This window comes from Sinohyriopsis cumingii, chromosome 16 (assembly GCF_028554795.1).
Source record: "Sinohyriopsis cumingii isolate HCF-2022 chromosome 16, ASM2855479v2, whole genome shotgun sequence".
Taxonomy (NCBI): Eukaryota; Metazoa; Mollusca; class Bivalvia; order Unionida; family Unionidae; genus Sinohyriopsis; species Sinohyriopsis cumingii.
The window spans coordinates 70,994,805-71,022,700 of NC_142976.1; the positions used below are offsets into that span (position 1 = coordinate 70,994,805).

The following is a 27,896-nucleotide window of genomic DNA, read 5'->3' on the forward strand; positions in this document are numbered from 1 at the left end:
GTTCAGTAGGGAGTTTGAAAGTAATGCAAGAATCATCTTTGCAATTATTGGAGACTGGATGGTATTGTTGTTCCAACTTCGCTGCTGGATTCTCACAGGAATCCTGGTCTGAACTTACAGACTTATTCTTGACAACCATAAGGCTAGCATTGTCAGAACTGTATCCGATGCAGTTTGACCTCAAGATATGCTTATCTCTTTTAAAAAATGAATATGCTACAAATTTAGGACTTAATGTTTCACTGGGGTAGGGGGACAGAGGGGATTTAATATTTTCAAGTTTAATGGCAACCTTACAGGTAATTTGGCAGTAAGAAATGCATCTGTCTAGTATGGGCATTAATGCTTTCTCAACATGAATCAACTGTGCCAATGTGATTATGTGCTTTTTATTATCTTTCGATCAGTCTATTTAATTGGTAAAATAACCATGAAAGCATAGGTTAATTAATATTTAGTCTTTTAACAAGATGAAGTAATGAATAATAACAAAGAGAACTAATCTGAGTGTTCGATTCAGTGTGTCAGATATGTTCTGGTTTGTCCTGATGTTTCATTCACGTAGTGCTGAAATTTCAAGGGATGTCATACACTGCAGAATGTCCACCATTAATACTGGCCGTCATGTATAGCCTATTGTGTGCTGAAAAATGGCGTTAAACCCCACAACAACAACAACACTGCAGAATGACTTGTGTCGATATGTTGTTTGCAGTATTTGCAAAGAAGTTAGATGCATCCAATTGCATCTTTGCTTTACAAAGTAAAACTCCATCAACCAGGAATTTTGAAATTGAGTTTTTGCTGGCATTTGCTTGCTTCACTGTTAGCATATTGCTTCCTGGATCACAGGAAATACATGTCAACATTTTGCCTTCATAAGTGAATCACACTATTCTGAGGACTGAAATAATCATGCTTGCATTTTATGCATAGAGTAAAATCTGACTTTAAAGAAACATTGCCACTGTTTACAAACTTGCCAATAATATAGATGGCTTAAACATTCTCATTCATGGAAATCATGTTTAATAACTTTTCTCTTCAACATGCATCTCTTTGATTTAACTGTAACATAAAGTAAATTCGGTTGTTTCACTTCATGAACTTTACCTTTGCACAGTAGCTTGATGAGCTTCCCCATATCATTCTTTAAGGACATGAAACATCACTGTAGTTAATGCTCGAAACTTAAGTAATACTTAAATTGGTGGTGATTTATACATGACTGCCTTGTTTTTAGTTGCCTCTGTGACAATTAGCTATGTAATTTCCCAAAGATAGTTTAACATCAGCTCCTAGTAAGACTGTTTACTGTTGATGCTACAACACATCTTGTGTGTATATATTGAGGTGGGGATTTTTGGGGGCAGGGGAATATTTACCAAAAATCGTGTTTTTCAAAACACAAATGTTGTGGGTAAAAAAAGTCATGTTTTTAGCATGACATGTCTTAATATGGCAGGTATGAAGCATTTATCTGTTAGCCTATTACAAACCGCTTGTGCTTTAATCTCCAATTAAGTGGGTTATCTTCCCCTGATATGTTGTATCCAATAACATATCAAGACGAGGTAATACTTGCTCCAACTTTGGTGGGGGTAATACTTTTTTAGAGCAATGGTTTATATACTATGCAATAGAATTTTATGAGGTCAATGCATTTTGGTTCTCACGTATAAAGGTTTTAGAAATAAGTGTTTGCAGATATCTCCATACTTGACATTTAAAAACAACTTGTCATAATCGGCCAAATATTTTTATGAATGATACTTTACAAAATAATTTTGATTTTCTCTTTGTAGCTGATCCTCATCCAGACATCAGTAACATTGAGGTGTGGTAAATGTGTGCATTTAGTGTACTACATTTGTACCATATAGCGGGAATTTTTTTGGGTACAGATTGTAGCAGTTGAGTGGTGTCAGAATGAGATCACAAACATAAATCCCATAAAAATTGATCACCTGAAATATTATAATATGGCTAGTTTTTATAGCGGAAAATAACTATTCAAATTTAAAGTCCCTTGTTTCTGAACAAAAATTGACAAATTCTATGTCCGAAAAAATACCTGCCATATGGTAACTATAATCTGTACTTTATTTGTTGGCTTCTTAAATTACTGTATAGTCTGTAATATTTTGGCATGTTACTAGTAATTACCTTTATGTCTGTCCATATGTCCATTCATTCACACTTTTTGTAGTAACCAAAGCTCTTCAATCCTCACACAGAATGGGCTGCCTTTAAGGATGTGAATTGCCTGTTATATTTTGACAGTTGTTGCCCTTTCTTCTTTAAATATGTTACCTAATCGTAATACCTTAAGAGAACTACACCTACCTCGCAAATCCAGCCCTCCCATATACTACTTTTAGCTAAAGGGAGATAAACATTGTCAGCCGACCTAGATGACAGTCAGGCACAGTGATCTCCCATAGTTATAAAAAATGGTGGCAAAAGCCAAGAACCTCTCACTTACTACTTAAGCTCATTATAAAAATCATGCTCACGTCACAAGAGGCCTCACAAGTGCCAGAATCTATGTGGAAGATATACCATTACAAATTTCTAAGAAAACTATACTCTATCTTTATTTCTAACTTTTTCTATGCTGACAAAGTTCTGCTTTTACAGTTTGCTAACACTTTACCATTGTTGCACATTTAGGTGCTTGCATGGGGAGCCTAAGCAACTTCATATTTAGCTGGGGCTACAATTATTGTATGTACATGATAGCCTCTAGCACTTATAAAAAACACCCCTCCTAATATAGGTGTAATTCCATTAGACTGTCTATTTCTGGGTAAACTTTTTAAGATTTAGCTTTGCACTGGTCATTGCATTCTTAAGGCAGGTGCATGGCTAGTTTTAAATGTTGTGCAATGGCCAGTCTAACCCTCATGATCCTCAAGACACTCATTTGGCACGATGTCACGAATAGTTATTCATACTTCAACAGATGTCACTTTGCAGTTTCTCTACACACTGCCACAAGAAGAGACTCTTTATTCAGCAACAGTCTCAAAGTCATGGTTTCAAATTCAGGGCATTCTGTGAGCGTAATGAGCAACAGACCTTGTCACCCTTTGCCAGCTTAGTCTCAGAATACAGGGTATCTTAGCCTCACCTCATGCAACCAAGACATTGCGCTCTTAAGACAGGTGCAGGGCTACAGTGTTTTATGGTTTGCTCTTTTGGTCTTACAGATTAGAACTATTGGCAAAAAGCAGAAATGCACAGCTAAGGATGAAGATGTCACCAGTTTGTATGCTGACCTTTCGTCAGTGTAAGTCAGCTGTTACCCTTCAGTCATGAAGTGCCAGACATAGACATGCTCTGAAACAGCTCTGGCACCCAAGTTACCACCACATGACTTGATTTCTGTTGTGGAATAGTGAGAGACAGAACCAAAAAAAACCCAGCCAAGTTCTCCTCACTCAGCAGACATACATACTGGTTACTTGGATCAAACATCTTGTAACCCATCCCAGCCTGATAATCCTGATGATATCCTCCCGACATGGATGGCCTATTTAGTAATAATATTAATGAGGACTTTGTATAGCACATAATCTTTAGAAGCTCTAAGCGCTTTACATTAGACAACACCTATAACATAAAAAACATATATAATGATATGATTACTAAAAACAAACACCATGAAATTAGAAAACATAAAAAACATGCTGAAAATATTTAAAGTAGGAAACATTATTAGGTCTTTAAGTTTGTTCTTGCAGTCGAAATAAGTGAGTTTTATGAGCACTCTTGAATGGGATCACTGTGTCTTTGTGTGGGCAATTCATTCCATGTTGCCGGGCCCTGGTATGCAAAAGAACGTTGTCCAGTTGACTTTGTTTTCATAGTGGGAATAATGAGTATACTATTGTCAGAAGAGGAGCGTAAGTATCTTGCTGGTGTGTACACATGGGTGAGGACGGATAGGTATGTTGGACTCGAGTTTGTCAGTTAAACGTAGCACAGAGAACAAATTTTGTGTTTGATTCTGGATCGAATAGATAGCCAGTGTAGGGTACAGAGCAGCAGGGAGGTGTGCTCTGATCATGGTACTCTAAGTATGATTCCATTGCAACCAGCCTATGCTATATACTAGGGATCACGAAGGGCCAAATCAACAACATTAAGGGCTCAATCACTAACAGCCCAGTTTCCAATACTTTGAAATTACGTTTTGGAGACATATACAGGGACTAATCTAACCCATATACCATCTTGAGACTAATTCGGCATGATGCCAAAATTAGTTCCTCATGTTTCAACAGATGTCGCTTTGCAATCTCTCAGCACTATGCCACAAGAAGAGACTTTTTACACAGTGACTGTCTCGAAGTAACAGTTTCTAATTCATGGCCTTCCATAAGTTTTGAGTAGCAGACCTCGTCACTCTTTGCCAGCCAAGTCTTATGCATTGCAGGAGACCTTAACCTCACCTTATGCAACAAGATTTTGCTTGCACACAAGTGATGTCATCACTTCTAGACCTTTGGATTTCATGAGAAGATTCAGACTTTCAAACCTCCATTGAGGAATGGTTTCCGCCTTTGATCCACTGAGTTCTATACTCCTCTCACTCCATCAGCAACCTGGACCAGTGCTCCAGCATCTCATGAGCTTATGATGAAATGGAGGAGTCCAACTTAAATTACTTACGCAAGTTGGGGAGTTACAGACATCATACCTGCCTTCATCTTCAGTTCACCAGCAGTTCTACCTTGGTCATATACCAGTATTTAATGTGGAAACTCCAGCAGTCAACAGTGGTATCACTGCTTTGGAGATAACAAAGCCTCACTCCATACATATGGATTGGGTGGCTTCGATGTTGGACATAAGTTATCTTCTCCCACACCAAATACCTCAGAGCATGCATGGTAGTTGGTCTCAAGAATGGCCTGAGGACTGATCAGGGTCAGTGTTGTAACCAATTTCCCTCACCTGCAACCACAGCGTCAATACAGCGATAGTGTGAAAAATCAACAAAGGACCCAAGGGGGGATTTTTTTCCCTATTTCAAGCTGGTATCTCTGGGATAAGGGGATGTACCTCCCTCCACCTCTAACTTATTCTTCTAAGGTATTATGATTGGGTAACATATTTAAAGAAGAAACCAATTTTTCCTAGTGAAGTATTTTTCTTTGAGAATACTTAATCATAATATACTTACACCCTCCCAGCCTGACCACAGCTACATCCAAAGAGAGTGCCAAGTCTTATACCTAAGATGAGATCCACCCTGCCTGACCACCATCAAAGTTGGCAGACAAATTTTAGCTCCTTTAGGTAAAAGTAGTGTCTGGGAGTGCTGGATTTGTGAGGTAGTGGTAGTTCTCCTAAGGTATTATTACTGGGAAAGTATTCTCAAAGAAACATATTTTAATAGGAAAAATTGGTTTTCCATTGATTTTCAGTAGCCACTACATTAGATTCTTGTAACAAGCATAGCTCAGGTACCATTCAACAGTCTGATGCAGTTTCGTGACCTAGATGTGTCATTTATTATTTTTGTCATATCCACTCCAATTTGGATAGTTATTTATGATTCACTTCATATCATTACATGGAATGTGACATATGACAGCATAAATCATTAACTATTCAATATATTCTGATGCCATTTGACTTTGAACATTTTCTTATAAACTTAATTGTGTTTTTTGTATGTGTTTTGTCTTGTCAGCTCCATTTTATTTTTTCATAGGCATGGGTATGTTTTCTGTGGGTTTTGTCTTGTCATTTTGGACAGAATTATGGCTTTTGACAATTTAATTAATATCTTCACACGGAATCAGAAGTTGAAAATTCAGCTGCCTAACTCAAAATTTTGAGTAATTTCTGGTAGTGGAGTGAACTTTTCAACCATTAGCTTGATTGGGTGAGTGCTGATTATGGGCTGACCAGTGTTTCTCTTTAATGAAAATGATGTTCTGTTGAAAATATTTCCAACTTTGGTAATTAAAAGTCAGTACTCTCTGTGTAATGAAATGGATGTTTAATTTTTGTGAATATTTCCAACTTTGGTAATTAAAAGTCAGTACTTTCTACCACAAGATTATTGCTCATTGTTTTGATCAAGCTGAAAAAACCAATTTGTTCTTGCTCTTCAGTACTTATAAATGCTTACCAGAGGAGGGTCAGACTGGTCTCAGTTTGTATTTACTTATCACTGATGCTTGAAGGATTAAAGAATATATTCCTAGAAAACAACCTTTCACACAATCAAATTCAGGTCATTAACATCATCAGATTTTACATTTCTATAATAACTGGTTGAATAAAAGGTAATTAGTGCAAGTAGTGCAGTTGTTGACTACTTGCATGGCTTTTGAAGTGGATTTTTAGACATTTTTTTAAAATCTTTTTGTATTTTCTTTGTCTTTGGGTTGTATGAAAAAATGCATGTGCAGATAATAGCAATTATTTTGAAGCTGATTCCTCAAGTTTGCAATCTTTTTTTTACTGAGAAACAAAATGTTCTTTGTGCCAAAACGAGAAGGATACTTAAGATTTTTTGAAATGCTGGAACATGAAAAATAACAGACAATACTGTATACATCTCTAACATTAGTTTGCATTAGCAAGACTTTTTATCTGATTCTGCTAATCCCATAGACACTGTATTAAGGAATTTACCTAAGATTTTAACCTTTGTTTTATTTTAAATACTTCTTTTACAGAATTTTTTCATCTTGTACCTTTATCTTTTTTCTTGTAGAGAAAATATTTACCTCCATCCAGAAGGGTTTATCTTTCTGAAAATTTTAGCAATTGTAATCTTCATTTTTCTGTAGACATAAGATCTTTTGCTTTTTATCTACATAGTATGCTGTTATGCTTACTGTTATACATTCTGACACATTTAAACATTTGAATAAAAATGGATTTTATTAATAATAAGTGCATATAAAAACAAGCACAGACAATGTTCACCAATTCCATTTGCTTATGATTCAGCTTTTTATGTCATGATACTAACTTAAAGTTGATATTTGACCGTATTTGTCATGCCTTGAAGTACCACATTGTACACTTGCATGTATAATCAGCCAGATATGCTTAAAAACTAACATAAAATTCCACCCAAAGTGAGAAAACAGTTCACACGTATATTTATGCAGAAAAGTGATATTTAAAATCTTGATGACTGTGTTGCATATGTACCATATATGTTCTTTTTTTAAGTCATCAAATTGCAAACTGCACAAATGTAAGTCTGATAGTAAATAATTCACGGGCAGATCTGGGTCTATGCAGTATCATAAGGAGTAATCAATAGAACAAATAATATAGACCCTGATCTGTCATACATTGTATGATGGCAGATCCGGGTCTGTTGTTTGCAATTGGTATTGCGTGCATGGATTGACTAGTTAGGAGTTAAATATTGCTAGTGCTTGATATGGTGTGGGTATTGTTATGCATCATGGCTGCTTCACTTGACTACTTTGGGATGGTTTCTAAGAAGTTAAAACCATGCTGTGACATTGATTTGAATAATACGCAATGCATGTAGTCATAGTCAGTTTGTTTCGGAGATATCACAACTGCATGGTTATTTAAAACTGTAAAATCAGATTTTTCGAGGTCATGAAAATTATATAATGTATTTACCATCAATAATCATGTATTATTCGGATCAAACTGCAGATGACATTGATCCTAACCTTTTGTTGCATAATGTGCCAGCAGGTTTGGGTCTGTGTTGTTCTACTGATTAGGCCAAACAACTTGCATACCAGATAGATCCATATCTGTTGGCACATTATGTGATGCAGATCTGGGTCTGTGGGGCTTGCAGATGGATTTAACATATGCGAGTATGTATGGTAGGTAGGATTATGAACAAATTGTCCATTCATGTTATTTAATCCATAAATTTAGAAGAAAGTATTATTTAAATGTCCAACCAAAGATGATGATGTTAAAAGAAATAATATCGTAGAGGTACCGTATATTGTCGCTTATAAGTCGAATCCAACTGCAAACAGCTCACACCCAGATCTGCTGTCACCTAATGCACCATCAGATCTCGGTCTCTTTAGTTTGCTAGGAGTAATTATTAGATCAAAAAACATAGACCTTGATCTCCATGTGCATCAGGCTACCATGGATCAGGATCTTTGTTCTTTGCAGTTTGACTTGATTTATTAGCAAGTATAGATGGTGTTGTGTTAACTCAAATGAAAATCGTAGTCCTTTATTGCAATGCAAACATTGTCATAAAACTGTTCAGTTACTATGCATCTTTTGATACATCCTCACTTCGTTACAGTATAGATCATTATTGGTGACATGTTCTAAAACAAAATTCATTTCATGTCATTTTTACAGACCAATGATATATATCATGAGGTAATGAAGAAATCTGGGCGATGGAGAAAGGACAAATCGTATACATGTCAACCAACAGTGACACATCTACTTTACAGAGTTTGTATTCTATTTTTATTTATCTTCAACATTCTTGTTTTAAAATGTAGATATTTTGTGTACCTATTGTTCAAGCTCAAATCTGACTGTTTATAATTGCTTAAATTTTCTTGAAGCCATAAGCTGTGTAAGTTGTTCTTTATTGTGTGTACAATTATTATGGTTTAGATGATGTGGATTGCAGTACAAGGTCTGTTGCTGCTAAACACATTTTTGCAGAAAATTTATCTACAGACTGCAGCTTGTATGAATGGTGTTGTTTTGGGCTGGGCTAACTTAGCATTGTCAGTTGAATGGTTTTGGTTTGGGCAGGGCTAACTCAGTTGCTGTCCATTATTGATTAAGTTTTGCATATAATTCCATTTTTTGGCATTCCGTATTTGTAAATTCAAAGTGCCTGTGTCAGGGAAGTCAGTTTGAAAAATACAGCAGATGTCATAATCATTATTAACTTTTCATTATACTTGAATTAAGGAATTAAAAGCTGGGGATGCCTAAAAGTATGAATATTAATTTTCAGAGGCAGATAGGTTTACCATATCAGAAGAAATTTACCCCTGGGGACTGTTGTGTCATGTCTGTTCCGTAAGTACATGTATACATACAGTGATAGATTACAGATAGGCTCAATAAAACAACCATCCTCATACTGCCTGGGTAAATATTAACTGTCCCAAGGAAAGTTTTGGTACTTGTCCCAGGGCTGAGTAGACATACATCTGCACTTAAAGAATAAATGTGCAGTTTTAACCGATAATAAAACTGCTAAGTTCAAGATTGCTTAATGTTAGCATGCATCAAATATCTCTTATTAACATTCACCACTTGTTTTTAGTCTTGAACATGATGAAAAGAAAGATGACATATTATTACACATGTACTCGATGCAATCTTGACAATAAAATGGACCCATGTCATGAAGATATTATGTTAGGTGAGATGATGACAGTTTAAAACGGTAATAAGAGACCAGGTTTATATTCCAGTTCAAGAAGTTGCACTTTCACAGTCATCAGTTTCTTAATGGTATACCCATTTATAGTGACACTTTTAGTAATCTAGGCAATGTGGAGAAATATTCCTTTACAAGGAGATTATGATACATCTTTATGATTAGAGCTTTGTTAAAACCCAGAGAATGTAAAATGTCTTGTGATTTTTCATCTGATCCAACAGTGTTATGGTCACCCCAGGTCACCGGCATTTTCAAAATTGTAGCTTTATTGATATATTTTCACACTGAATCAAAGATACAAGTAGATATTTCAACAAGTATATACCAATAATTTTTATTGTGCATGAAATATGTTGCAAACTTGTAATCTGAAGGACTTTAAGTGTTTTTGCCTGTTCCTAACAGCTTTCACTCAATGCATTTTGTTGTAGGCTGTTTATAAAACACGTTGATCACACTTTTTGGGGGCTTTAATGTTAGAAACTGACAATTCTTTTGGTCAGTCAGCAATTTTTCTTAGATAGGTGCCCTTGCATAGTGCTGTAGGTTTGAGTGGAATGGATTTACTTATAAAAGTTGCTTAAACTGAGGAGAAACTTGGTATTCAGTGACATTTTCCATTTGAAAAGTAATTACTTACTGATAGAAATATCTGCTGACATATTCACATTGGTGTGACTAAGTATCAATACTGCTGAACACTTTTGCTTATACCAGTGACCTGGGCAAACATAAAATTTTGACTAGACAAAATATTAAAAAGTTCTGACATTTTCTGATTGTTGACTTTCCACATGTCAAATTCATGAAGATTTACGGGTCATTGAAAACAAACTTTGTCCACATTAAAATGGCACCAAGATGCCTAAAAGTGTCACTTAATTTGAAACCCATTAAGAAATTGAGCGCTGGCTGTGAAACTGGAAACTTTTTCTCTTGTTTTAGATTTATCGAAAGGGCTATATATTAGAATGATTTTGAACTTAAAAGGGCTATGTATTAAAAGGGTTTTTAATTCACATTCTTGACATGGTTTGCAATATCAAGCACAAGTTGGGTACCAGTGGATTTATTTTTTTTTAACTCCAAGGGGCTATGTATTAGAAGGGTTTTGAACTCTAAATGGTTATGTATTAGAAGGGTTTTAAATTCTAAAGGGCTATGTATTAGAAGGGGTTTGAACTCCAAGGGGCTGTGTATTATAAGGGTTTGAACTCTAAAGGGCTATGTTAATTCACAGTCTTGACTCTAATCATAATATTTTCATGGTTTGCAATATCAAGCAAAAGTTGGGTACCAGTAGATTTATTTTTTAAGAGTGCAAGTAGTGTTTAAGTTGGCAAGTGTGTTACATTGATCAAAGTGATGAACCTGTCAGAAAAAATTTAACCCTGGGAACTATTATGTCCTCACCATTCTGTAAGTACATGTTGTTACATCTCCATGTTTTGTTGTATATATTTTATATATTGTAGATGTGTGTGTGTGTGTGTATGTATATATATATATATATATATATATATATATATATATATATATATATATATATATATATATATATATATCTCTGTGTGTGTGTGTGGTAAGCTCCTTAAATCTGTTGGTCATTCATCTGTCTGTCTATCCATCGATCAGTCTGTCTATTCATTCATCTCTTGGTAATATTGCATGTCTTATACCATCTTGCAGAAATGCATCAAATGGTACATATAATGTACATGCCTACATGGTGATGGGGGGGCCCCGAGTGGCTGAGTGGTCTAAAGTGCTCTCCATTACGGATCACTGCCATCTCACCTCTTTATGTGTGGGTTCGTGTCTAGGATTTGGCCAATGTGGATATGTGAGAAAGCTTGCCAGTAGCTTCTCGTGGGTCGGTCGTTCTTTCTGGGGTTTTCCCTGGTTCTTCCTCCACTATTAATACTGGCCGCCATGCATAGCCTATCATGTGCTGAAAAATGGCGTTAAACCCCACAACAACAACAACAACAACAACAGCATGGTGATGGGGTGTAAGGTTATTATGTGTTTAGCCTACCTTTTGAAGAAAATTGGGATATTATAATGCTTGCATGTATACACACACATAAGTGTGTGATGTCACTTAAGTCCTCCACTTAAGACAGACACCAAATTAGTAGAAACAGAGTGAAAGCTGAACACACAACACACAATTTTGCAGTATTTTAACCACTTCAGTGACATGGCTTTACCATGTATAATTCCAATAGTACCAAAAATGAATAGTCTAGTAGTAACCTGTTTAGGAGTTCAACGGTTACAGCATGGTTTAAACCCATCAGAAGCTTGTGGTCCAGGTGATATACATCCAAAATTACTTAGCTCTGAGCTGACACCTTATGCACCTCTTTGAATAGGTGTCGGACATTCACAACATCACAAAGGATTGGTCTCTAGCAAATTTATATGCTCACAGTTCAGAAAAGCTATCAACACATTGGGCTCTAATTACTGCCCAGTCTCACTCAACATCTTTGCAAAAGTACTTTTGCATATTGTCTATTCTAGCATCATGAATCACTTGGATTTTTTTTTCTCCATCAAATCTGATTACGGCGACTTCCAGAAAATTACACAACATACACAAGGACGCACACTATAAAACTGTTTTGGTGTCTCAGTAGCTCAGTTGGCAGAATGCTGGGCTTAATCCACATGTTGTTGGTTTGATACCTCTCCAGACCAACCTGGGTTGATTGTCTCAGTGTGTCCTTTGGAAAGGCACTTAGATCCAACTAGCTCAGCATGTTATTGCCAATAATGTGCTCAAAATCCCATTAAAACCAAACCAACCAGCAAACTAAAGGATTATATATATATATATATATATATATATATATATATATATATATATATATATATATATATAAAGTTAAAAGTAATGAAAAAATATAGTGAATCACAGCAAGAGATGATCCCTTTCACTCATTGATTTTCATTTGATTTGTATTAATGAGAATGGATTTTAAAAACGTAACAATTACAATAGCAGTCTGTTCAGCTCAAATGTGAATCAGTACGTATAGCTAAGCATATCAGTGACTTAATTCAGACACTACTTTTTAGGATGTAATGTTGTAGTTAATGTTTATCTTGATTGTCATGAGTAAATGCTCAGGTGATGTAAAAAAAAATCACAGGAAATGTTTAAATAATAATGTATTAATATGGCTTCTATAATATAAATATTGATACAATTTTTTCTATTTTATTATGCATATTTAATTTGTATTGTTGTTAGCTTTTATCTCCATGATTATATATTTTGTATAACTGTATTGTGTAATTGAGCTTAGTCCAAATAGGATAATTATCAATGATGGTAAACATGTTTATATTAATCTGAGTCTAGGTTACTGGTATTCCCCCATGTTAATACCTTGTGTACCTGATGTTTCCCCATGTCCTTTATTATAATTTTAGTAATTACCTTATCTTGTTGACATATTAGAATGTTCTAAAAATGAACTCTTGACCCAAATCCTGAATCTAGTTTTGTGTCTTAACTTTTGATATAATGTTGTTTACTTGAAAAATTACTTAGTCATGCTTTGACATCTTGAAGTAGAATCAGTCTTATTGTTGTATTCAGCTTTCATCTGGGTGCAGTTATTTATTCAAATTATTGTTCACTGGAAATAAAGTGCTCATCAATAATATTCTTGGACTCAAATATTAATTTAGGAATTATAGTGAATTCAGACAAGAACATATTCGGATCATACTATTGTGATTCATCAAAAGACTCATTGCACATCAGCATAATTCAGGCCACTGGCACATTACCATGTTTGAGACTACAGGCACATCAACACATTCAATATTGGAACTTATTTGGAATACTGCTGGAATTCAGTTGGAACTTTATACATTTGGACATATGATAAAACTTTTGGGACTGTTTGGGATTTAATTCATGATATTCTAAAAGTTCTGTTAAATTTTCACATATTCTTGGGAAATAAATTATTTGTTGAATTTTCAAAACTTGTTGATTTTTGCTCATTTCTGTTACTTAGTTTATGAGCATAGTCATAACTTGTTGAAGACATAAATGTAAAGGGTGTGACCCAGGAAACATTTAACACTGTTACATTTGGTGGAATTGGTGATATAAGAGTCATACTTGAAACATGAGCATGTGTCTTTGAAAAACCTGGAAAATGGAATATATGTCACAGGAACAGGTCAGGTGAATTGGGTAGAATAGCTCGGATGGTAGAACAGTTACCCTATTAAATTCACCCTAAAATGTGGTTGCAAATGTTCTTCTCTTTCACATTTAATGGACATTCTTAGAAATATCCACAGTTACGCTAAATAAAATATTTCAAAATTCCTGCTGGAGACTTAAATATTCACCAGGAAAAGTTAATATTTATTATTTAAGAATATTTTACAGATTCCTTCCAAACCGGCTCACCCGTGTTGCAAACTTTCGCAATAAAGCTTTCTGTGGAATTTATTCTAAAGATGGAACGATCTTTCTGTCTTCCTCACAAGACCAGTACATCAGGATTTATGATACATCAGGGGAAAGGTTTGATTTAACAAAGGAGATAAGGGCCAGGGATATAGGCTGGAGTGTGTTGGATACTGCTTTCAGGTAACGACTTGTATATAAATGAAATAAGTAACGATATTTATATGAGATAATGTCCATGTTCATGATGATACATTTGAATTAACTGCCCTTTCTTCTAGGTCTGCATAACTTGTCAAGTGTTGCAATAAAATACATGATGTGCTGTTCTGGTTAATCAGTATGTTTGAGGGTTGGACACTTGCAGTGAAATGACTATTAAACAAATTTTGATTTATTTATAAATTTGGTTAAAATTAAGTACTATACACCATTCCTGCAGGTTTGGCCTTTAGCAATATGGGGAGACATCATTACTATATGGAGTATGATGTTGTGAGTGTAACAATATGGGGTTATCATTACTTTATGGAATACCAAATTATGAGTGTAACCATATAGGGGATATCATAATACTATATGGAGTACAATATTTTAACAATATGGCATATATTTTACTATATGGAGTATGATGTTATGGGGGTATATTAATATATGGATTACAATATTTTAACAATATGGCAGATATATTACTATATGGAGTATGATAGTATGCATGTAACAATATGGGGGATATTTTACTATATGGAATACAATATTTTAACACTATGACAGATATATTACTATATGGAATTTGATATTATGCATGTAACAATATGGGGGATATATTACTATATGGAGTTTGATATGGTGAGTTTAGCAGTATGGGGGATATTAATGTATGGAGTATGATGTTGCTGGTACAAACATGAATATGATAAATATAAAATTGATGAAATTAATTTGTATACTCGGTGAAGTCTTGAGTAGCACAGAACACAACATTTTGGGCAAATCAAATTTTTCCTCCCATCTCAATAGGGCGATGTGGTCAGAAAATAAGGGGAAGTGAGTAAAGAAATCATATTTTTTAATGGCATAATAAATTAATCAGCTGTTTGTGTTTTACTGGTTTTGCAAGTTAAATAATACTAAAATATGTTTAAAAAAACACTTTATTTTTTATGAAAATAACGAAAGCTTACTGTCTTCAATTTGAAAAACTGCATCATAACTTAAATAATAGCATTGTATGGGAAAATAGGCAACTAAGTTTGCTGAAGACAAATCATCTCATTCCACTTTTTTTGGCACATATTTTTGGATAAATTAACAAATTTCTTCTTGGTTTTTAGTTTTAAAACTTCTTTTAATGAATCAGATGCTGTTTTTGGTTGGTGTTGATAAGCTTGGGATTTCACTCACGTCATAGAGTCTCATCTTTGTATGGCCGATAGAAAACTCACAACATATTTATTGGAAGTAGAATGTTACCAAATTAATTTAGCACAAAAGTGGATCTGAAAGAATATTGCTACTGTGTTTGACCTATTTTTATAACTAAAAGCCTTGGAAGATTACTGTTTTGGGCAGAGTATCAATTGGTAGGGATGATTCGTAGGAATATTCCCTCCTAGCATGACCCCAGAAAGTGTTAATAAATAAGGATATAATGAAGTAATTTTAGGGGAACCCAATAGTTTTCTTAAAATATGTTTTAATGTGTCACATTGCTTTTAAAATATTCCTGGTGAGTTTTGAAATATCATTGCAGCTCTACACCTACTTCACACCCACCTCACTAATGTGGCATTTGTTGTTATTTCAAGGTTTATCTGAACTTGAACATAATGTTGACTTAAAATTAGATGGTATCTGCAGGCTTTTATTTTCATGGACAGGTGTTAAGTGAGTTGTACATTTCACTCTTTTTTAATGGACAGGTGTTAACCGAGTTGTAAATTTCATGCTTTTTTAATGGACAGGTGTTAACTGAGTTGTACATTTCACTCTTTTTTAATGGACAGGTGTTAACTGAGTTGTACATTTCATTCTTCTCTTTCAGCCCGGATGGTAACTACATGGCATACTCCAGCTGGTCTGATTGCAGTAAGCATTATAAATTATGTACAGTCAAACCTGTCTATAATGGCCACCCATGGGATATGGTAAAACTGGCCTTTGTATATAGGTGATCTCTGTACACAGGTTCAGCTTTTAAAATTGGTTTTTAAACAGATACCATGCAATGAATACTATTATTATTATTATTATTGTTATTATTATTATTATTATTATTTTTGATCAGGATTGTTTTTTGTGCACTAGTCATCAAAATCATAAAATTTGTGTATATGTTGTTCTCTCGTAATTTATGGTCCACACAAGGTTTCTGTATCCTGCTTACTTAAATCCATCCTATACATTATAATTCATCACACACTTAAAATAATCACTAATATTACTTTGTTTTGTGCACCATGACAAAACAGTAACTTCACTGCTGATTGACAGGTTACCTATGACTGTTAAGTAGAGGACTGGCTCACTTGTTGGCCAGTTTATATAAGTTACATATGGAAACAGTTGTTCACGTTTTAAAAATAACAGCTGGATTAGCCAGTAACTGAACATGCCAAGATCAAAAGACAGTCATTTTATATAAGAAGTCTGTGATGAATAGGAAATCGAAAGAAGCCACGAATGACTATTTTTTGTGATCCATGAACAGAAATTTTGCCTGCCTTTACAGACAAGTTTGAAATATTGTATTAAACCTAATGAAATTGATCTAATTTGTATTTCTTTTTTAAGACAAAGTTTTTTATTCAGAGATAGCTTTAATTCACAGGCAAATAGATGAATACATCAAACTCTACCTGTCATCCTGGCACAAAACGTGACTTCCAATTCTGCTGTAGTGACATTACTTTTCCCACCATCCAGCGAATAATAGGATTCAACCCTCTATCCAAATGATACAAATTGCCTTGCTTTTGAATTTGTCTAGTGACCCCTTTAAGTTACACTGCCAGCATGACTGGAGTATGGAGTACAGGATAAATGATCAATATTTGTACACCAATTCTCATGATATTCCTTCATCCAAATAATGCCTTCTTCATGAAGTAAAAATATTTACTCAGCATGGACTGAGCAGTGACTATAAATACATGCCACTGACCATTTGAGGAAAGTAGAATCCTTTATTTGATTAGGAAACACCTGGCTACTGACTGTGGAAGGCAGGTGATTGTTACATACAGGACATTTTATTTGAAATTTGCTTGGGGGGGGGGTAATTAGAATGGCCGTTGTGAAGAGGTGACAACAAAGTAAAGGTGACCATAAGATAGGTTTGACTATTTGTGAAATTGTCTTCATAAAGCACAGTTAAATTATTGCTATACCTCAGATTTTAGCTCTTATGAAATCTCAGTTTGTATTTGAGATTTTATTTTACAATTTGCTTATAATAAATGTGCAGTAAAAGATCTGTGTTGAAAAATGTGCATCACAAGAATACAGAATCTCCAAAAATTGCAACAGGCAATTATATTCACCTACTGGTAAGGATGGTTGACTAGCTTACTTGCTTGTGAGGATGGTTGTGGTGTTTAAGCAAGACACCTGCTTGTGATGATACTTGAAAAGGTCACTTGTTTGTGAGGATGGTTGACCAGGTCACCGGTTTGTAAGGATGGTTGACCAAGTCACCTGCTTGTGAAGATAGTTCACAGGTCACTTGCTTGTGAGGATGGTTGACCAAGTCACTTGCTTGTGAGGATGGTTGACCAGGTCACCTGCTTGTAGGGATAGTTGACCAGGTCACTTGTGAGGATGGTTGACCAAGTCACCTGCTTGTGAGGATAATTGACTGGTCTTTGCTTGTGAGGAAGGTTAACCAGGTGACTTGCTTGTGAGGATGGTTAACCAGGTGACTTGCTTGTGAGGATGGTTGACCAATTCACCTGTTTGTAAAGATAGTTGACCAGGTCACTTGCTTGTAAGGATGGTTGACCAGGTCACCTGCTTTCATGTTACCTTCTTGTTAGGATGGTCGACCATGTCACCTGCTTGTGAGGATGGTTGATCAGGTCACCTGTTTGTGATGATGGTTGACCATGTCACCTGCTTATGAGGATGGTGGTCATATAACCTGTTTGTGAGGATAGTTGGCCAAGTCACCTTTTTTGAGGATGGGTGACCATATTACCTCCTGGTATTATAATTGACCATGTCACCAGCTTGTGAAGATGGTTGACCACGTCATCTGCTTGTGACCAAGACCCTTGTATGTAACAATGGCTGACCAAGTCACCTACTTGTGAGGATGGTTGACCATATCACCAGCTTTTGAGGATAGTTGACCAAGGAGACCTCACATATATTATTTTCCACATAGTCACACATTTAGTATAGCCATTCTAATCAAGATGTATCATTCAGTCATTTGAGATTTTTTTTATCTGAAAGGGAAATAGTGCACATGAATATTTGATTAATTATACCTAATGTATTATTTTCTTCAATTACAACTCATGGCATTAAGCCTCAAATTATTAATGGCATGATATCACTTATAGTCACATATGGAAGTATGTATTGCACTCCATTCTTTTTGGCTTGAGTTGAGTGGCAGTACTAATTGTAAATTTGATTTTTCAATGTATCTTTTTTTAGTTCATATATGCAATGTATTTGGAGACTCAGAGATCCACCATGCCTTGCCTTTGTTTCCTACCGAGAGCAGTTTCTGTATATTCTCCTTGATCTTTTCTATGGATAACAGGGACATTCTTGGAGGGTAAGAGTAATGTTTTAGAATTTCCTGCAAAAAAAGAACTAATTATAAATCACTGTTGGGTATAATATATAGACATCCCAGTATGTAGCATGAGAGGAATTATTCACTTGCCATAGATTCTGAAGTGTTTGTAAGATGTTAGTATTATCACATTTGAAATTCACATTTTTGCTTAGGTGGATAGGTACACCTGTGGCATAACAGTTGGGTGAACCTGTGGCAGAACAATTGGGTGCACAGCTAAAATCTCATATGCAATCTTCATATTCTTGCAGTGTTTTGGAAAGTTCATGAGAATTATCATTTTTGTTCATTTTACCCCAATTAAAACTTACAGAGGTATTATGTCATCTTTGAAAAATTGTACTCTTTTCTCTTTTACTGGGTTGTCATCCCCACTAACTTACTGTTACAATTTTGACATGTTTGTGTCATGAATATGACAGCCCAGAAAGGTAAAATCAGGAAGTTTACCAAATTTGATCAGGAGATTTCACTTGAAATCAGGAGAATTTCAACCTCATTTGTGGTATGTAAAAAAGACATACATAGAAACAATGAATTTACTTTCAACATAAACATATTTGTAGGTAGTATAACAACCAAGTATAATTCAAGAGCATCATAACAACTGTTTAGTACAGTAAAGTTGGTAAGATAGGTGCTTTGTATCTGGGACAGAGAAATAGCATAATCTTGGTCCATTTGCCAGTTACATTTATAAAACATGCCAGCATCACTACTAATTCGCAGTCAAAAGTACAGTCACATCTTCATTATCCACAGTATAATTATTTGTATATCACATCCCCATTATCCTCAGTATAATTATTTGTATATCACATCCCCATTATCCTAAGTACAATTATTATGTATATCACATCCCATTATCATCAGTACAGTTATATGTATATCATCACATCCCCATTATCCTCAGTACAGTTATTATGTATATCACATCCCATTATCATCAGTACAGTTATATGTATATCATCACATCCCCATTATCCTCAGTACAGTTATTATGTATATCACATCCCATTATCATCAGTACAGTTATATGTATATCATCACATCCCCATTATCCTGAGTACAATTACATGTATATCACATCCCCATTATCCTCAGTACAATTATATGTATATCACATCCCATTATCATCAGTACAGTTATATGTATATCATCACATCCCCATTATCCTCAGTACAATTATATGTATATCATCACATCCCCATTATCCTCAGTACAATTATATGTATATCACATCGCCATTATCCTGAGTACAATTATATGTATATCACATCCCCATTATCCTCAGTACAATTATATATATATCACATTGTCTTGACAGGCAATTGAATGACATCACTTATGTTCACTCAATCAAGGTGAAATGTTTCGTTCCCCTTTCCTGTTTTGTTTTGTTTGCATTCTTTAAATGGCATTTTATGATGGGTGAGAAAACAACATACCCAAAACTACCTCAGTAGCTTTCAAATTCTAATCAGCTGGTAATTAATTTTGTTTATCCTGCACTGAAAGTTGACAGACTAGATTGAAATTATGTCAGATGTAAACTGAGATAAGAGCAAGGGCATACAACAGTTTAAACAAATATAAATAAACAGTTCTATTTAACATTACATGTTCTGGGAGCAAGCTGAACAAAGACCTTTACTGGCACCAACATGGATAATACCCAGAAATTTCACATAATACATTTTGTTTAAAAATGAGAGATGTGGTGTTTCAGACATTGGTGGAGTGGATGAGAGGCATTACTGATGTGAATGAAATAATCTGTCTGCTGCAGAAATTCATATGAATGCTGTACTGATGATTTAAAAAGAATTTTAAAAAACTTGCTTGCACCATCTTCATATTTCTGTTTGAAGTTAACATTTGACTTATGATTCTCAGAAAACTTATAAATATTACCCCCATTGCCAGATTTTGAAGATTTTTAAAAAAAAAATGTATAGGTCAAATTGTTTACATATTCTGCATCATCAGCTGTTTTTTTTATGCAAGGCTCAATCAACCGAAGTGTTTGATGTCTTAGACTAGTTTTATCTGAGTCTGTAACATGTGAAAATGTGCTTTATTGTACCATTCTGGAGCATGATCTAATGATCAGTCAAGAGATAATTCTTCTTATGTTAATTTGGATGAGTATTTTATGATGTGATGCTATGTAAAATAATTTGATTGCTTCTTTTCGCTGTTTGAATCCAAATAGTTTTAATTCTGTTCTCAATCTGGTTTTTCCAAAGTGCACACAATACACCTGTCATGGAATTTTTTGGTGCACCAAGGCAATAATTTGAAGCATTTTGTGCATTTCTGATGTTGATTATAATACTTCACTTTGTTTTAAATGAAGGTACATAAGAATGGTTTCATTTCAATACCAGTAGCCCTGCATCTAGTTGATACATATCATTGCAAAATTGAGAGGTTAGTAACCAACCATTTAATTTGAAGGGGAAGGGGAGCCTGGGATTTATGTTTCAACCAGAATTGTCTTTTTTCCATTATGTCAGGAAAAATTGATTTCTTCAACTAATATAATATATAGATTTAGTTCTTGTTTTTTTTTTTGCTCTTTGGGAGCTGAAAATTGCTTCAGGCCCTCCATTAGAAAATTAAATGGTAGGTTCCTAGACAGTTAAAACATTGTATATTTCAGACATAGGGTAACATTTTGGTTTCAATCACATAAATGTTGTGCCACTTTCTTGCAGTCATTGAATTTATATCTGGTGTGAAAGGTCAGCGCCACACTTCATATGTATTTTGGTTAAAATGATCCATTGTTTTTCAGTGGTGAACAAAAATCAACGGCATTAATGAGAGGTTGGGAATTTTGAAGTTGTTAATTACAAGAATGTCAATATGACATCTCTAATGACTTTCTGTCATTTTCTTTCAGTGCAAATGATGGGTGCCTCTATGTTTATGATAGAGAAAGTAACCAGCGATCCTTGAAGGTAAGTTTGAATTTTAAATATATTTTACACCATTGCTAACTCATGCTTTATAGTACATACAAATTTGAAAGCATAAAATACAATCTTTGCTGACTTGTCTTATCCATGGGCATGTAAGTTTAAAAAAAAAAAGGTAAAATGTTTTAAAAACCAGTAGAGGGTCTACATCAGATTTCACTTGAAACTAGTTATGGCACAGTTGTTACCTATTCTTGACTTTATGCAGTACATTTTGAAGAAGCTGTAGAAGCAATTAATATGAAATATTAGGTACATTTAATCTTTGCAACCAACAAAACCAAATGCATAGAATCATAAATAATTGATACTCCTGCAGTAAACTGTTCCATGCAGGAACAGGTACAGTACCTCCATGCTTGTACATAACATCAAGTACAATCCCTTTAAACTTGTACATAATATCTGGTACAATCCCTTTAACCTTGTACATAATATCCAGTACAATCCTTTTAAACTTACACATATCATCTTGTACAGTCCATCTAAACTTGTACGTAACATCTTGTACAGTCACTCTAAACTTGTACATAACATCAAGAACAATCCATTTAAACTTTTATATAATATCTGGTACAATCCCTCTAAACTTGTACATAACTATTACAAATGCTCTAAACTTGTACATATCAACTGTTACAATCCCTTTAAACTTGTTCATAACATCTTGTACAATCCCATTCAGCTTATACATAACTAGTGTACAATCCTTTAAACTTGTATATCACATCTGGTACAATCCCTTTAAACTTGTGCATAACTAATATAGTCCCTTTAAACTTGTACATAACAAGTACAGTCCCTTTAAACTTGTACATGATAACTATTACAAAACCTCTAAACTTGTGCATATCTGGTACAATCCTTCTAAACTTTTACAGTCCCATTATACTTGTTCATAACAACTGGTACAATCCCTCTAAACTTGTTCATAACAACTGGTACAGTTCCACTAGTTCATAAAAACTAGTACAATCCCTCTAGGGGCCCCGAGTGGCCGAGTGGTCTAAAGCACTGTCCGTTACAGATCACTGCCATCTCATCTCTGTCTGCGTAGGTTCGAGTCTCGGATTCGGCCAATGTGGGTATGTGAGAATGCTTGCCAGTAGCTTATCAAGGGTCGGTGGTTCTTTCCGGGGATTTCCCGTGTTCTTCCTCCACCATTAATACTGGCCGCCATGTATAGCCTATCGTGTGCTGAAAAATGGCGTTAAACCCTACAACAACAATCCCTCTAACTTGTTCGTAGCAGCTGGTACTGTTCCTACTAATTGCTACATAACAATTGGTTCAGTTCTACTAGTTCATAACAACTGGTACAATCCTTCTAAATTTGTACATAGCAAGCTGTGAACAGTATAGACATAGTTCTGCCTTTCTGTCATGCATTAGGGTGCATACTGCTTTATTTCAAGTGAACAGTTTAGACTCTGGACTTCCCAGTTATGAGCTGATAGCAAATCTAAGTTCTTGTTGTGATTTAATAATTATAGGTTGGGGTCTGTGCTTTTCATTTTACTTAGCATAGACTGTGGTCTGCCTATGCACTGTGCCATTTTTGGTACACACAGTGCTCAGAAAATATTGTGATTTACACTTCTTCACCTTGATTTTTATCATGGTGTATTTTTATATGCAGAGCATAATGTAGTATGACCTTGTCAGCCTGTCCATTTCTCTATCAAAATTGCCATTTCTGCACAATCATGTTGGCTCTGCAGCAGTTTACCTTCACCAAATTTTACATGTACGTTCTTCTTGAGGCCAGAAGTCAAAACAGTGGATAAAAGAAGAAAAATGCTTTCAGCACAGTAACATAGTTCTATATTACACGCCTGGTCAGACTCTGTGGATAGCTTAGACTTGGAAGAAGCTTATCAATTTTGGTGTTGAAAGATTAAAGGTTACTGGATGAAAGAAGATAAATGATTTATGCACAACAATTTCAGTAGTCAACCCTGTACCTTCACCAGAATTTGTCAATGAGATACAGGTTATGTTAGAAGTATCTGATTGATTTTAGAGTCAAAATGTCAAAGGGCAAGGTTTCTGACTGAATGAAGAAAAATGGTTTTTATATGATATCTTTAGTTTGTACACCACATACATTGACCAAAGTTTGTGGAGGGCTTGCACTTAAGGTATGAAAGAGGCTTATTCATTCAAGGTCAAGGTCATTGTGACTAAAAGACAAATTGTGTATAGCAGAATAGCATTTCTTCTAGAGTAAGTTCATTGACCTAACTTTGTGGATAGCTTGCACTTGTGGTAATAAAGAAACCATTGGACTCTGGGGTCTGAAGGTCATGGTCATGGCAAATCTGACAAGAAAACGTGGTTTCTGCACAGCAAGTTAAGTTAAAGACTACATACCTTAACCAAAGGTCAAGGTCATTGAGACTTGGTCACTTCCAACATACCCTGCTAGTGCATGTATAGATTAAACATGGGGTGAGCATATAATGTGCCAATGACAGTACTCTTGTTATCTTGTAAAATAGGTTTCCAAGATATGCTTGAAAATTTTGGTGTATTTCCTTTTTTTTAGATTGAAGCTCACGATGATGATGTTAACACAGTTGCCTTTGCTGGTGATAGCTCAAACATTTTATTCAGCGGAGGGGATGATGGACTATGTAAGGTAAGATTTAGCTTTACAGTAACCCTTTTTGCAACGTTAACCAGTCCCTCAGTTTTAAGCTGTCCTTGACAAAGTGCTAACATCATTGCAGATGAAATGGGAAATAAGTGCCTTTCCCAACGAGGCACAGAGGCAGCCAACCTAAGCTGGTGGGGGTGGGCATTGAACTCATAACCCTTAGATTTATGAGTCTGATGCACTAGCAACTTAGCTACAATGGCTGCCTTGCTGAAGTGAAAGAGAGCTAGTGTTGTGGTCAGCATTTTGCATCAGCATTTGCGCATATAAAGTATATACATATGCACACCCTCACTGCATAAAACTTTTTCTTATGTCCTAGGCAACAGTTTGGAGTGGGTTTAATGAAGCTATCCACTAACATGTTCATAATTTGCATAATCTTAGCTAAGTTTTTACATTTATCTCTCTTTTATTCACCCTCTATACATACTGTTATACCTGGAATCATGAAACTTGGTAGGAGGGTGGGTCTTGATGACTACTGTAACCTCATTGCAAAAGTTGGTTACCTTGACCTGTATTTCATGCTTCACCGACTTTGGGTAAAGTTTTTGTTTTATGTTTTTTTTTCTTCAAGCACAGTTCAAGCTACAATCATGAAACTAGAACATTGCATGCATATCTGTTAGCATCACACCATTGCAACAAATGGTCACTGTGACCTTCATTTCAGATTTTACTGGCTTGGATTTTCTTAACGCATTTAACTCATACCACATAAGGTTTTTGAAAGAACATAAAGGAGAGGCAATCTTCAATTACTTGACACCATAAATCCACATACATTTTATTACCCTTCTTCCTGGTATTTTTATGCCTATCCAGTTGATAGTGAGCCCATATTTCATACATATTACAAATTATATCTTTTGTATAGATTGATTATGTAAAAAAAAAAAAAAAATGTCATTGTACATTGAAAATACTTTTGCATTTCACCTTTGACTCAGCATCTCCTCCTGGGGTGAGGAAGTCAGAAATTGTACACTTCATGCACATATTTACCATATCATGGACAAATAATTTACATATTTTTTGTGAATTGTTAATGGCAGATGGATGGATGGACCAATGGACAGTATAACAATATCTCCTTATGCTTAGATATAAAAAAAAGACCTCAGATTATAAAATAATTCAGTTGTAATGTTTTTTTTACAACAGGTATGGGACAGGAGAACATTGCAAGAATCCCATCCTGTTCCAGTTGGTATGTTTGCTGGCCATTCAGATGGAATTACTCACATAGACTCAAAGGTTAGTTGTTCATTGGTTGTTTTTTTTTCTTTCGTTCCAGTTGGAATTCTGCTGCTCATGCAAAGGACTTCTAGAATGGTGAATCATTACCTTAGTGCATACTTGGCCATTCTTGTCAATCATTACCTTAGTGCATACTTGGCCATTCTTGTCAATCATTACCTTAGTGCATACTTGGCCATTCTTGTCAATCATTACCTTAGTGCATACTTGGCCATTCTTGTCAATCATTACCTTAGTGCATGCTTGACCATTCTTGTCAGTCATTACCTTAGTGCATACTTGGCCATTCTCGTCAAGTTTGCTGACTTCTGTTCAGTGCGACTAAAGCATTTTGATGTGATCAAGACGGCAACAGTTACTAAACTTTCCAGAATGAACACAGTTTATAATAACTGAAATGATGTCCTTTATACTTACTGATTAAAAACTCAACCTTTCTTCCTATCAACCCATCATGCTTATTGAACAGCTAGTATGATATTCATGCCATACTCTCACACAACTTGTGATTGCTTCATTTAATACTGGCCACCATGTATAGCTGAATCCAACCTCATGGATGATCCATAGAGTATGTTGAGACTGTAGTTAGTGTTAATAGACTGAATAGATACTTGAACTTCCTTAATATGAATATTGTTTATATTTTGTGTAATAGAATAAAATGTGCTTCCCTGTGGATTTTTGAACACTCAGTATCGGGCATTCTTTGGTATAAAAGTTAACAATTAATAAAAATTTTAAATCTTTTACTGTAAGACTAATGTTGTTGTTGTAGGGTTTAACGCCATTTTTCAGCACACGATAGGCTATACATGGTGGCATGTATTAATGGTGGAGGAAGAACCCGGGAAAACCCCAGAAAGAACCACCAACCCACGAGAAGCTACTGGCAAGCTTTCTCACATATCCACATTAGCCGAATCCTCGACTCAAACCCACACAGACAGAGGTGAAATGGCAGCGATCCATAATGGATAGCGCTTTAGACCACTTGGGACTAATGTTGTAATAAATTATTGTATGACTGGATTTCATAGCACACACATGCTTAGAAGTCTGACAGTGTGGTGTTTGAGTTTAATTTGAATTCTTTCATTATTAGGTCAGCATTGGGGCCTGAACCTATGTAGCAGTACCTGTCACAACTTGATAAAAACCTTCTTAAAACGCTTTGAATTTCATAAAGAAAATTTTGTGGGAACCCTAAAGAGAAGAAAACTTGTCTCTGCACAATGACTCCACCATATACAGATTTCAAAGTTTGTCAATGGCTTGCACTTGGAATAAGGAAGAAACAAATTGATTTTGAGGTCAAAAGTTCAAAGGTTAAAGTCACTGACTGAAATGAATAAAGATGGTTTCCAGTCACTAACATTAATCTTACATACACTTGGGGTATTAATTTTGGGGTCAAGATGTAACATGCCAAGGTCACTAGAATTGAAATAAAAAATATGTTTCCATCACAATAACATCATTTCTACATCACAGACCTGGGCCAGACATTGAGATGGTTTGTTCTTGGGGGTAAGAAAGAAGTCAAATTGATATGGGAGTCAGAAGGTAAAAGACAAAGATCATTTTGACTAAAAGAAGGAAAATGGTTTCAACACATTAGCATCAGTTTTTCATGACAGACATGCATACCTACCTACCTACCTACCTCACACAAGCACAAGTATACACACACATAGAGGAAAGCTTGTCAGAGAAGCTGACTTGAAATATGACAGTATCTTAGGTTAACATTACAAGCACCATAAAGCTGTGACATGTTCATTATGTTGTGCTAGTGATGCAGGAGAGTAGAAGAGATTGAACTATATGCATTTTAGAACAATAATACTTTTGGTACGACATAAATGCTTTGCGTATCAAATTTTCATGCAGTTTACACCCAAATCAACATGACTCTTTATTTGATGTCTACTGTCACTCTGATACAATTATTCACAGTGAGAAATATTTAGTTCGGGTTATTTACAGCAGGATCAGTATTGTTTTCTATGGAGAAAGTTAACATTACAGCTTGAGACCAACTGCCAGCTGTATACTGTATAGGAGATGGCGGAGCTATAATTTTGTTATAATGAAAATAAATTAAAACTTGACAAAAAAATAAAACATCTTGAAAATGACAAAAGTTCAATATTATAATTTTAATGTTATTGAATAGTGTTCAGTGGACATGCAGAGTAGAATTAAAGTGCAGTAAAAATATTGTACAAATGTAGATACAAAATTTGGGCACAACATAAATAAACCTGCTTAAAATATATTTTTGTGTACAAGCAATGTTTCATTTTTGTAATATATTTTATTAA

At 35.0% G+C, this 27,896-nt stretch overlaps 1 protein-coding gene across 2 annotated transcripts in view; it reads left to right on the forward strand.

The window, feature by feature from the left end:
• Positions 1 to 27,896, forward strand: part of LOC149780748 (DDB1- and CUL4-associated factor 11-like) — an 87,058-nt gene that overhangs the window by 42,344 nt on the left and 16,818 nt on the right. Inside the window, exons 4-12 of one of the 2 annotated variants that reach the window (XM_089937817.1) lie at positions 1,806 to 1,837; positions 8,356 to 8,454; positions 8,975 to 9,039; positions 13,833 to 14,036; positions 15,898 to 15,941; positions 18,516 to 18,639; positions 21,572 to 21,629; positions 24,196 to 24,288; positions 25,474 to 25,566. In XM_089937817.1, coding sequence (XP_089793943.1) covers positions 1,806 to 1,837; positions 8,356 to 8,454; positions 8,975 to 9,039; positions 13,833 to 14,036; positions 15,898 to 15,941; positions 18,516 to 18,639; positions 21,572 to 21,629; positions 24,196 to 24,288; positions 25,474 to 25,566 — 812 coding nt within the window. The remainder of the gene's footprint in view (positions 1 to 1,805; positions 1,838 to 8,355; positions 8,455 to 8,974; positions 9,040 to 13,832; positions 14,037 to 15,897; positions 15,942 to 18,515; positions 18,640 to 21,571; positions 21,630 to 24,195; positions 24,289 to 25,473; positions 25,567 to 27,896) is intronic. The other variant, XM_089937818.1, reaches the window with a different exon arrangement.